Source organism: Apostichopus japonicus, chromosome 9 (assembly GCF_037975245.1).
Source record: "Apostichopus japonicus isolate 1M-3 chromosome 9, ASM3797524v1, whole genome shotgun sequence".
In the NCBI taxonomy this organism is placed as follows: domain Eukaryota; kingdom Metazoa; phylum Echinodermata; class Holothuroidea; order Aspidochirotida; family Stichopodidae; genus Apostichopus; species Apostichopus japonicus.
This window is the reverse complement of record NC_092569.1, coordinates 9,350,503-9,362,249: the sequence shown is the minus strand read 5'-3', so window position 1 is coordinate 9,362,249 and position 11,747 is coordinate 9,350,503. Positions and strand designations below refer to the sequence as shown.

General features: G+C 35.4%; 1 protein-coding gene across 1 annotated transcript; it reads left to right on the top strand.

The window, feature by feature from the left end:
- The first annotated feature begins 179 nt into the window (after positions 1-179).
- Positions 180-8,570, top strand: LOC139974120 (uncharacterized). The gene is made up of 4 exons (XM_071981049.1): positions 180-1,043; positions 3,054-3,130; positions 3,963-4,021; positions 4,354-8,570. The coding sequence occupies exons 1-4, from the start codon at positions 976-978 to the stop codon at positions 4,498-4,500; spliced, it is 351 nt and encodes a 116-aa protein (XP_071837150.1). The 5' UTR covers positions 180-975; the 3' UTR covers positions 4,501-8,570.
- Positions 8,571-11,747: the final 3,177 nt, after the last annotated feature.

The window sequence follows — 11,747 nt, the reverse complement described above, 5'->3', positions numbered from 1 at the left end:
AAATTCTTTAATCCGCATCTATCCCCCATCCACCAATATAGATTCCTCCCATAGAGGTCTACCTACATCAGTCAAGGATTCTAGAATGTTCCCCCCCCCCCCCCGCAACATTTGAAATCATATGCACACCACTGATGACATAAATGGCCCTTCCGAGTTTGACGCTCATCGAATTCGTGGACGAAGTTTAGGGGAGTTGTTGCTACAAAAATTGGCATAGATAACAACCTCTCTTACACCTTACTTACTCTAATAACTGATCGTTGACAAAAGAGTGTTGATGTCAATGTAATATCATATAGGATACTAGAACTGTATTTCCAACAACTCTTAAAACTAGCCCTAAACACTATTAAAAGTAAGTGAATCACTAATCATAACATATGCAATAATTATTAAACATCACATTATATAATATATCTGAATGGGTTGACAATATGGTACGTAATACATAAGGATCACTAATAGTGATGATGATGAAATACACCGTTCATATATAACCAGAAGAATGAACACTACATTAAATGTTCATATAGAGGTGACATGATACTACTTTAATAGACACAATCATTATTATGTGCAATTGAACAACTCAAACCTATCAATTCTGGTCAAGTTATTTCACAGAACGAATCATAATTTCGAAAACGCTAGTAAGATCGGATGATGTAACGTGCTCGACAATTATAAAAGGAACTTGAACAATGAAAAACTGCGAATATTGTGCGACATATTATATATGAATATTCAGTAAACTTAACAGCTGATTGATGATTATTCATATAAAACAATGAAATACTATTAATAATCCTTCAACTTATTCTTTCATTACAGATACCAGTTTCAAGTTTATATCTCTTTGAGTCTTTCCAGTCAGTAGATGTTTTAACCAGTAACATTGTTCTTAAATCTCAACTTCGTATTCCAATACTAAAGAACGTTGAGCAACTTTGGTTTGAGCAAAACGGACACGAAATGACAGAAATTGAGTTGGATGGAATCTTCAGCTTTAAAGTAAAGTGTGAAAAACTGAAAACAATCAGGTAAATATGCATCTTGAAGATCTTATTTATAACAAGTACATTGTGTCTGTCGCGGTCTGTCGAAGGGAACTCTCTTGGAGTGTTTTTCTTGAGGCTAAATAAAGACTTAGGAGACCAGTGTAACATGGTGAAGTAGATAAAGAAATGCCGTAGATAAATGTATGTAGACCGGTGTAACATGTTGTAGTAGATAAAGAAATGACGTAGAGTCATTAATAAAAGCACATGTTAATAATGTCATTAATAAAAGCACATGTGGAAGTGAGTAGTAAGAGTAAAAGGACAGGACAACACCGCAGGCACGTCCACCAGTAGATAACTTTATATCCAAAAATAATTTTGTTCAAGAAGGACACTCCTGGGTGTTGATATGACGAAAAGGTTTCACAAGAATGTGCAATGACAGATTACGATTCACTGATGTAGTTATGCCAAAATTGCTGATTACATTAGTTAAGATAAGATAAGATAAGATTCACTTTATTAAACCCATTTCGGGTAATTAAATGCTCGATGTACAGAATAAGATGGATATAACATTAAAATACAGCACATGGAAAATGACTCACATAAAACAATAAGACAATAATGGCAAGACTAAGTATGATAAAAACAGTGAAGGTGTAACCAGAGGGCAAGAACACTAGCGATTGTGATTTTGATTATGGATTCTGATGCACTGTGGGACGAATGAGAAGAGGTGACGATTGGTTTTGGCTGTCGGCAGCCTCATCCTCCCGCTCCGAGGAATCACTGCATTCTGAAATTGTCTATGCAGTGGGTGGTCGGCATCCTTTAAAATCTTGTCTAATTTCTGTTGGAGTAGATGGGTATAACATGATGAGTAAGAGGGTTGGCTGTTGCCAATTATGCGGCCCGCCTGACGGATTAAAGAGTCTATACGGTTCTGATCTTCCTTTCTCGCATTCCCGCCCCAAGAAATCAAATTGTATTTCCATACCCCACAAATGGTGGAAGTATAAAACATGGTCAGAATACATTCATCAATTTGAAAAGTTTTCATTTTGCGCAGACAGTGCATTCTAGAGTTAAGTTTCTTCAGTGTGGCATCCACATGGCTATGCCAGGACAAGGAATTATCAAGTACAACCCCTAGGTATGTAGAGTGATCCACACGCTCAACATCATGGGCTTTAATACGGACAGGACTCGGGATAGCCCCACACTTACGGAAATCTATTACCATTTCCTTTGTTTTATTAACATTTAAAACCAGGAAATTATTGAATTAGGGGCATTTGTATAAATAATCTCTATTCCTTCCCCATATGCGTCTCCTCTCGTAAGTTTTGGTAGTGATGACATCACTTCCGGTAGGTCATACCCCAGTCATCTACAAGGATATCATACTCCTTTTGAGGGGTAAGTTACCGCCAGGATCATAGGCGAAGGAGCCGGGAGGGGGGACTGTAGCCCCCCCTCTAAAAAAAACAAAAACAAGACAGACAGTATATGCTTATATTGTTTCAAGCACTGCAAAAAAAAAATAAACTGCAATGATATTTTTTGGTGAGAATCATTACTTCCGTACAAATTTCAGCCTTGGTTAATTAGACCAACGTTCTAAGCTTGCCTTGTTTTAATCTCACATTAATGTTGTGGAGTTTTGACACAGTTCGCACTCCATGCTTTCCTTCTCTGTCCAAGACGATGTCATGAAATATATCACGAGTGACATTCCCTGTAACGATTCAAAGTTCAAAGGTGAGGGGGCTTCACCAGTACGCCCTACCATATTGATTACATTTTCATGTAAATCGTTACAACCCCCCCCCCCTCTTTCAAATTGGGTTCCTACGCCCATGGTCAGGCTGATGTATCATCTTGTAAATGTTCGTACATACAGAGACCCTGCTACAAATCTGTACTGAAGACCCTGGATTCAATGGCAGCAATTGTTGGTTATCCCCAAGTTTAAAACAACAATTTAAATCGCATGATATTTAAAGTTAAATCGTTGTTCTATTTTCATTGTTTTTATCTCCACAGATTTAAATATTCGTTGTTACCCGTCGGATTTCATCGTCGTGCAACATTGACGTCACTAAATGAAACTAATGTTGAAGGTAATTGATGAAATAATGAAAAATAGTACTTTATCTGAATATACATTTTATAATAACAACAGACTTAGTGTTAAAATACTTGTCACATTGACACTGGTAACAAACGTGTAATTTTTCATTTGTTATATAATCTTTGCATTAACAATGACTAGCATCCCTCTAATTATTTAACACACCTTAAGAAATCTACACGGAATGAAATACGTAAAACAATTGATTAGTGTATATATACCAATGGTTGTGATATGTAGTGATTAAAGTTTATTAAGGTAGCATATGCCCATTAAGAGCCCCATTGACTTACACACTATATCACAAAAGTAATGTGGTCTCTAGGTCTGTGGCACTATCAATTTTCCGTATCATGACCATGTAGATTTTTTTGCTATCCGAGCTGGAAGTTTTCGTCACTTGTAAACAAACCTCTTCACTCAGTGGTAAACAAATTTCCTACGCTGCTCCTGGGAGACCTAAAGGGGTCTAAACTTGCCTCAATTGACCCAATGTTTTCACCACATGTTCTTCCATTCATGCTCTTTATCATGCAAGCCACGAAAAACTAGATTATGATTGATAACAGGTTACAAAAGATGTTCTCCTGCTGCTTTTTGGCACTTTTCCTGAAGGAGAACAATCGAGCGGATTGATATAGACTCTAATAGGAGTATGCCACCTTAAATCATGACAGGTAGGTGTGGCGTCATTGTGCTTTGCATGACGTCAGATACTTGTTATAGCGTCACCTGTTATTTTACGACTAAAGTTTAGGATGGTCCTTAGAAAATAGGTTATTCTATTAAATTTAATAAACGAGATTTCCATCTCTTTTCAGTTTTATGGTATCCCTCAGAAGTTTGGTATCGTTTGAATCTCAACTCTGGTACTTGGCAGGTATGGATCAGTTTACATAATAACACAATACCATTAACGTACCTTACTATATATACTTATAATTCAACAATTCTTTTTATCATTTTATAAAAGAACAGTACATCATTATTCCTACTATGTCAAATTTCTTTCTGTCAAAATTTCCCTTATGGATTTTTTTCCGAATCATTTTGCGTTGATTTTCTAGATTTTAAACAATTCTTTAGGTTGACATCAACTCACCAATGTAAATGAAAACATTAGTTAGTGTTTAAGTGTACTCGCATGAAGATATGAGTAACTTTACACCAGGGTGTCTTAATATTGTTTGATATTTGTTTAATTTTTTCCAGCACAAAATCGGCAACACTGATCTCACTGAGGAAGGATACATTAGAGTGGTTAGTTCAGTTTACAAGACTTCAGTTAATGTCCTTGTGCCTTGGCTTTGCTTTGATTTGATGTTACGATTAATTTATAGTATTTTCAATATTCATTAGTAGGTTTCAGTTATCCACCGAAAACAGTAAGATACTTTGTCAGGTCTCCTTTATCATTTTCCTTACCTATTCACAAATCCTGTAAACGACCCCATCATTTACCTACTCACTAACCCTGTCACGGACCCCATATCTTACCTATTCACTAATCCTGTAAATGACCCCATTTGCTTTAACTATGAATAACAGTATCAACGTTTATAATTGACGCTACCACTCTCATAATATGATGTGCAATACTTTATTCAATTTCTCTATCCCTAGGTTTCCAGCTTCTGTGATACTAACATCTAATGTCAACAATGTAAGTCCTGTTTTGAGATTACGAGAGCGTCCCGTCACCCTACGGTCAAACTTAAATTAAGGTGATGACGTCAGAAAGATGTCAATGCATTGCTACAAAATGCACAGTATAAAAGTAATCATTTCTTCTAGTGGCATTGACTGTTTGTTAAAATGAACTTTGGATAATAGTTAAATGTTGTATATTTCCTTATTTGACACAGTGTGGTCAGGCTAATCTCATGTGTAAGATGTTAGAATGCATCTAAGAAGATCGCAAATCAGCTATGTAATAAGAAATACTAGACCAGAGGTGTCATATCGACCTTGTGTGTGTGTGTGTCCGTGGGTGGGGTGGAGATTGAATTGGTTATGTTAATGGAGTAGGTTAATGATACACTCATTAAATATTACAATATAAGTTACAACCAAAGTAAGACAAGTGACCTTTGTCATTTTATGACAAGAGTTTCAATTAATTGTTATTGACTTACACATTCTCAGTAAATTTCTAAAAACTTATTTTACAATGTGGTAGGCTACTGTCGTTATTTATAAGTACAAACACTCTTTTTATTTGCTATGTCTGAATGAACTCAAGTATATTTGGGAATGAGGAGTTGTAGGGGTAGGGGTAGGATCATTTATAATATTTAAGGCATTACTTAGTTACGAGCAGATAAAGATTCAAACGGTTTCGCTCTTAGTCGATTTCATGTATTTCGATTTATTGTTATTGACTTGCATACTTTCAAGATATTTCTAGTATTTAATTTTATATTATGCTATTTTTCTTGTTAAAAAACAATTCATATCAAGACTTTTTTTTGGCAATGAAGACCACCAAACTATAACGCCTCTGATATATCGGATGTAAAACTACGGTTAATATTGTTTTGTCTTTAAAGGCAATTTATTTTACGTTATACTATTTTAGTTATTTGGAAGAAAATTCAAATATTTGTATTTCACTATGAACCTTTTTTTTCTTCTAAAGAACACCTCGTATGACTCCTGAATAACGTACATTTACAAGGAAACAACACACAAGATGTTAGCTAACTAATTAAAAAAAAACTGACTTGTAAATTAAGAGAAAATAATCATTTCAAATTAACCATTAACCACTTCCATTTCCCTCTCCTTCTATATGAACATGCTTTTTACGTCACTGCTTCACTTTGTTTGTATAGTAATAGACTCTGCTTGGGTACACACCCATCCAATCCCTGCTATAGGGGTTCATGTAATATATAAGTTATCTCATATATCATGTTTGAGGTATTTTACAATAAAAATAGAATAAGACTTTAATTTAAGGTGGTCTGTTCAGTCCAAGCTAAAGCTGGAATTTCAAGAGCATTTCACTGGATTGTAAAATAAGATTTCAACTCAAGTCAACAAAGTTTCATTTCCAATTAAAAATAATTATTGTTGCAGCTAATTAATTGTTCCCTATACAAACATAACATAATTATACATGTCTTTAGTGCTTAATGAGTCACCGAATTGATGAATAATAGAAAACGAAGATGTTTTCAAACACCTGATTCGTCTGATGAAGGTGCACGAGTGCATGCTTCGTACTGTTTTTGTTTATTTCTGATATATGAATATCTTTCTATTTCTCTCATATCAACTATCGTGAAGTAAGAACTCACAATTGTTACTAATTAAATATTTTCTTCAATTTCACATAATCGAGTCGGAAGATTCCGATCAACGAATAAAATTACGCTTTTTCATCATCTGCATCGCCTGCAGAAACAAAAATAATGCACATCACGGGATCTTTCGCAAGTAATGTATATATTGGCATGTTGTCCTTTCCCGCACCTTAGGTTTTTCTTACCAGTACTTACAAGTTATTGTTTATCCATAATAGGACTGTGAACTACATTTACCATTCGTACTGTTAAAGGTATTGTGAAATCAAATTTATTCGGATGGAACGCTTGAGTTATATTCTTTACTGTGTTAGGTCGCTTGAGTTATATACTTTACTGCGTTAGGTCCACTGAGTTAAGGTATATAATTTACTGTGTTAGGTCTATTGAGTTGTATACTTTTCTGTGTTTGGTCGATTTACAATGCTGGTAGCTCTTCTACTCATTTAGTATTTTACTAGAAGTAATTATATTTTGTTTTCTCTCTTCTAATACAATTCCACGATCCGACAAATACTATCATGAACCATAAACTATCTTTACAAAGCGCCCTCAATTGGACATACTATGTCAAGGGTTTTTGATGATTATGTAAATATTAAATGAATATTAATCTTACGTTATCAAATTGTCAATAAAACCACCCTCCGTATGAGGGTCATATTAGCAAAATGAAGTCTGATCCAATACCCTGGTGAGTAAATGACAGCACAAAGTTCACAAAACTTGTTGTTGAAATTGTGTAAATATATCTGTTTTGCTTAATATGAGAGAAGAAGATATGGTGAGTAGGTTATAAATTAGTCAGATGAAAAATATGAACCAATCAGCGACCAACAGATTTGATATGGTCGTTGATAATATTTACATGAGACATTTATCAAACAAGTCACCCTCGGTACGTTTACTTTATGGTAAAAGGGGAAGGGAAGGGAGGAGGGGGTTGCAAGTAGTTATTAACGAAATCTTCCGCGTTGAAAAAATTATAGACCTCATTTATATTCAAATATTTATGCCTCTGAATACCACATGTCACGTCTAAAATGTTACTTTGATAGGGAGACGTTTTCAAATCCTGAATTCACCCGGGCCGATTGACGGACAACACACGATACAAGACAAATTGATATATACTTTAAAGCTATCCTTCACACATTATACTTGAAATTACCATAAAAGCGATCACTATTGGCTCTAAACATGTTAGAGAAGTCGAATAATGGTGACCCATGTCCAATATGTATTGCTCTGCTACACTAACATCAATCCCCTATTTGACACATTATATTGTCTATTTAGTCCATTATTTTTACTGTCTTGACAAACTTTGAGTACTTTTGAAAACATTTATTGACTTTAAACTATTGACATGATTCCGTTCATTAAAATCCTTTGAAGAATAAAAGAGAAAAGAGCAAATAGTTTTTGAGACTGGAAATTGACTGATCTGCTGTACAAATCTAGAAGTGTGTCTAGCTTGATCAATTGTAATTTTATTTTCAATATCATGTAAATATTTAATTCTATAGTCCCATTGTAAACTGTATATCATGAGTCATTGTTACTCATCATTACTGATATCATATTACTTACTACCCTATGTATTTCATACAGTGATTTATTGTAACATATTGAAACTAGCAATAACACTCATACTTTATTACCAGAGATTTCTTATGGCGCTTCTACGCTCGAAATCTTTCTGCGTAGCAGCAACGTTTTTGAAGTATTAGAAATAACTTACTTTGTCCAAAACAAATATAATGTGTGTGTTAACTACAAATATATTAGACTTATATCGATATCCGTATTCATTACACCCATTCTCTTGTAAAATATAATATTTCCCTCTCTACGTTATTTACTAACGACTCAATTGAAGATAGGTGACAATGGGTAGTTTGTACACTACGCTTAAACCAAACTTAAACGAATTTACAAGAAATTGTTATGCAACGACACAGCCAATGTGTATCACAGCATGAACAACAAATTATGGACGAATAGAAGTGGAATAAAAAGAAGAATATGATACATAAAATAATAATTTAAAGTTGGAAGTACGTTGTGACTAATCCGAAATGCTTCCAAGTTTCTAGATCTGCTGTAAATCTTTAATTTATCGGGACATTTTCCCTAGATCTGTCTCTTCGCGGATGCTCTTTCGGAAATACTTCCGTGGCTCCATAAATCTTTGCTTTGTGTTGCTGTTGTTGTTGTTGTTGTTGTTGAATTTTTCTTCCGCCGAGAATAATAAATGAGTGCGGTTACGAGCATTAAAACTTCTGTTGTTGTTAAATATAATCTGATGGTGTCATATATACACGAACTAGCTCTTAAACTGCTGTTGTTGAGGAAAAATCATCATTATTCTAACAATAACCATCAATTTACCATAACCAACGTAATCGTGCACGTGCTGCTGTCAACTTAATTGAGGGCGTATGACATCTTCGGTGTAAGTGACCACCAGAGCGCGGACAAATAAGTTTTGCTTTCGAAGGCGCTCGACCATCTCATTCAGAAGAAAGAGTGACAATTGAAACTAATCGGATCAAACACCAAACTTGGTTGTGAGAGTATTGGATAATCTGATAAATATTGATTAATCTGATAAACATTGTTCATTATCGACATTTATTTCAATGATTAAACTAGATTCAATGCAGTTTTTTTTTCTTTTCTATAAAAACTGAACAATCTCTGCCTAGTTGGGATGGTTTTCGCCTGTCCATGTTCTCGTTCTACAAGGGACGGCGGAAGACTTTTAATTCCTAAGGAGTGTGAGTGTGGTGGAAAGGGGGGGGGGGGCAAACTTCAATGGGCAGTGGGGTTAAAGAACACCAAGTTACATATGAACTTTCTGGCAAAACTATTTTGTGTGCATTCCGTACCACAAAATCCAGTATTGAATGTTCTGTGTTAACAAAAGATAATATTCCAATTGTAATTGTATTAATTTACTCAACAAAATGGTACATCATAATTTAAAATAAGGGCATTTTTACAAAGTTACAAATTTATAAGGGGTCATTTTTTATTAGAAAAGATCATTTCGTATTACAAAGAGGGGCACTTTTGCGGCATACTTTAAGTTTTATAAAATGATATCGTTAATATCCCCCCCCCCCCTTCACCATCCACACCAGACACAGACACATCACTGCAAGATTCATATTAGTGCTCTGAATTTGTTCAATATAACTACATGGTTGTACAGAAGGGCTGCAGGGGAAGTATATGGCAGAACAAAGTTCACAATGATACTTGTTAATGTCACTATACAGTGTACACAATCTTCAGTAAGGTCAATGTGCAACAGAGATTTGCTCTGTAATCTAACTAATTAACAGAAACGGATAGCCAATCAGAGACTAGCAAAGTAGATTACGTATCTGATAATATAAACATGTACATAATAAAATATCAAACAATCACCTTAACTCAATAGAAAGAGTATTAGAGTAGAGTATGTTTATATCCACAAACATATTAACCACTTAAAGTAAGTAAGGGTTAGGGTTAACCTAACCAAGACATGAAGAACTGAACATTTAAAAGCTGTATCATACACATGTCAGTCATTGTTAATTATCATAACGGTGTTATTGTCTATAAATTTGCTATAAAACTCATAATGGTCATTTATATATATTATTTATAATTACATTCAACTATTCCATTCTAAACATTCCCTCTTTGACACATTATCGAGCACATTCTAAGCCACTTGATACTCGGGATTGTCAACTTGATCGGATTATCTGTGACTTGATACACCCAATCAGACATGGGCGTACCCAAGGGTCCCCCTTGTACCCTTGGTAAAGCAGAGCATTATACAATAAAGCAAGAATAACTGAAAATGATACGCTCCTGCCTCCCCAATGAGACTGAATTCCTCTCTGAAATATTACGTGTTTTATAAGAAATGAATATCAGAAAACATTAAATATCTGAAAAGTGAAAATGACTCAGATCATGTCCCAGCAGGGCTTAGATGCATTCTGGAGTTATTTAATTCCTTCCTCTGACAGGTGTTTTCGTGCTTTAAACTCACTACAAGCAATGGAGTAGCTAGAGGGGGGGGGGAGGAAGGGGTGTAGGCAGGGAGATGTCCCCAAAAGCATTTTCGAGGGCGAAACGGGTTAGCAAGAAAGAGTGAAAAACCCAAAAAATTTAATGCTAATAAACTTTATTTTTTATGAGTATCATTAAGGATCGATAGTTTAGAGAAAATCTGACTGATCCGATGAGAACACGTGGATAAATTAAATGATAACGGAATTTACTTCTGTTTTCATCGTTTCTAATAAAAACTAACGATCAAAAACTGCCTATTGTGGAACGTTTATTGGGTAACCACGTGAACTTTTTCTTTTCATTGTGTCCTTATATAGGGGCTCTCGGAAAAGGTTTCAATCCAGAAGGTGGAGTGGGGGGGGGGGGTGGGTGGCAGACATCGAATGCAGTGGGACATATATCAAAATATCGCTAAGATTATGTCCAAGATTATAAAACATCCTACAGTGGAGTGCGCAAGGAGGTGGGCGAGCATGTGGACCATGGCCCCACCTCGGATCGTCAGTCGGGCGCAAGAGTGTGGGGGAGTGCATATGGGTCATGGTCCCATCTTGGATCGTCAGTCGTTGGGAAATGGTTCAGTCGGTGGATTGTTGCAATCATCCTGGTGAGGATTGGACCCTTGATACGTCAATATTATCACCCTTACTATTTTGTTATCAATTATTAGTAAACATTGCGATTATTGTTACTTATATGGACCTACTTTATAGTCTAAATATGCACAGTGCACAATTTTATATCTAAATTTATATTTTATCTTTACGGGCAGGATCTCCAGACTCTCATCTCATATAGCAGCTGGTTTCAATAATCCAGCTCAGGCCCCTACTCTATAAAGTCCTTCATCCGCCTCTGGACCTATCACAAAAGTTCAGACTCCAATACCTTAACCAATAGGGAGTTATTGATACCCAGTCTCCCCCCCCCTCCCACCTCCCCCATGCACACATCTTTGATATCCTGTGCACGCCCTTGCGCCACTGCACCATATTGTTGACTAACTGAGGCATATAAAGTTCTTTAAATAAAAAGAAATGGTTTTCTCAGTATTCTAACATGATTCAATAATTTGAAAAATCTACCTTTCACATATAAGAGGCATTGTTGATATCTTTAACTACAACAGAGTTCTTCCGTTCATTGAAATCCTGTCTTACTGAAGTTAATCAACAACGGAGAACTGACCGTGACGATCAATTTGAACAGAGGAAA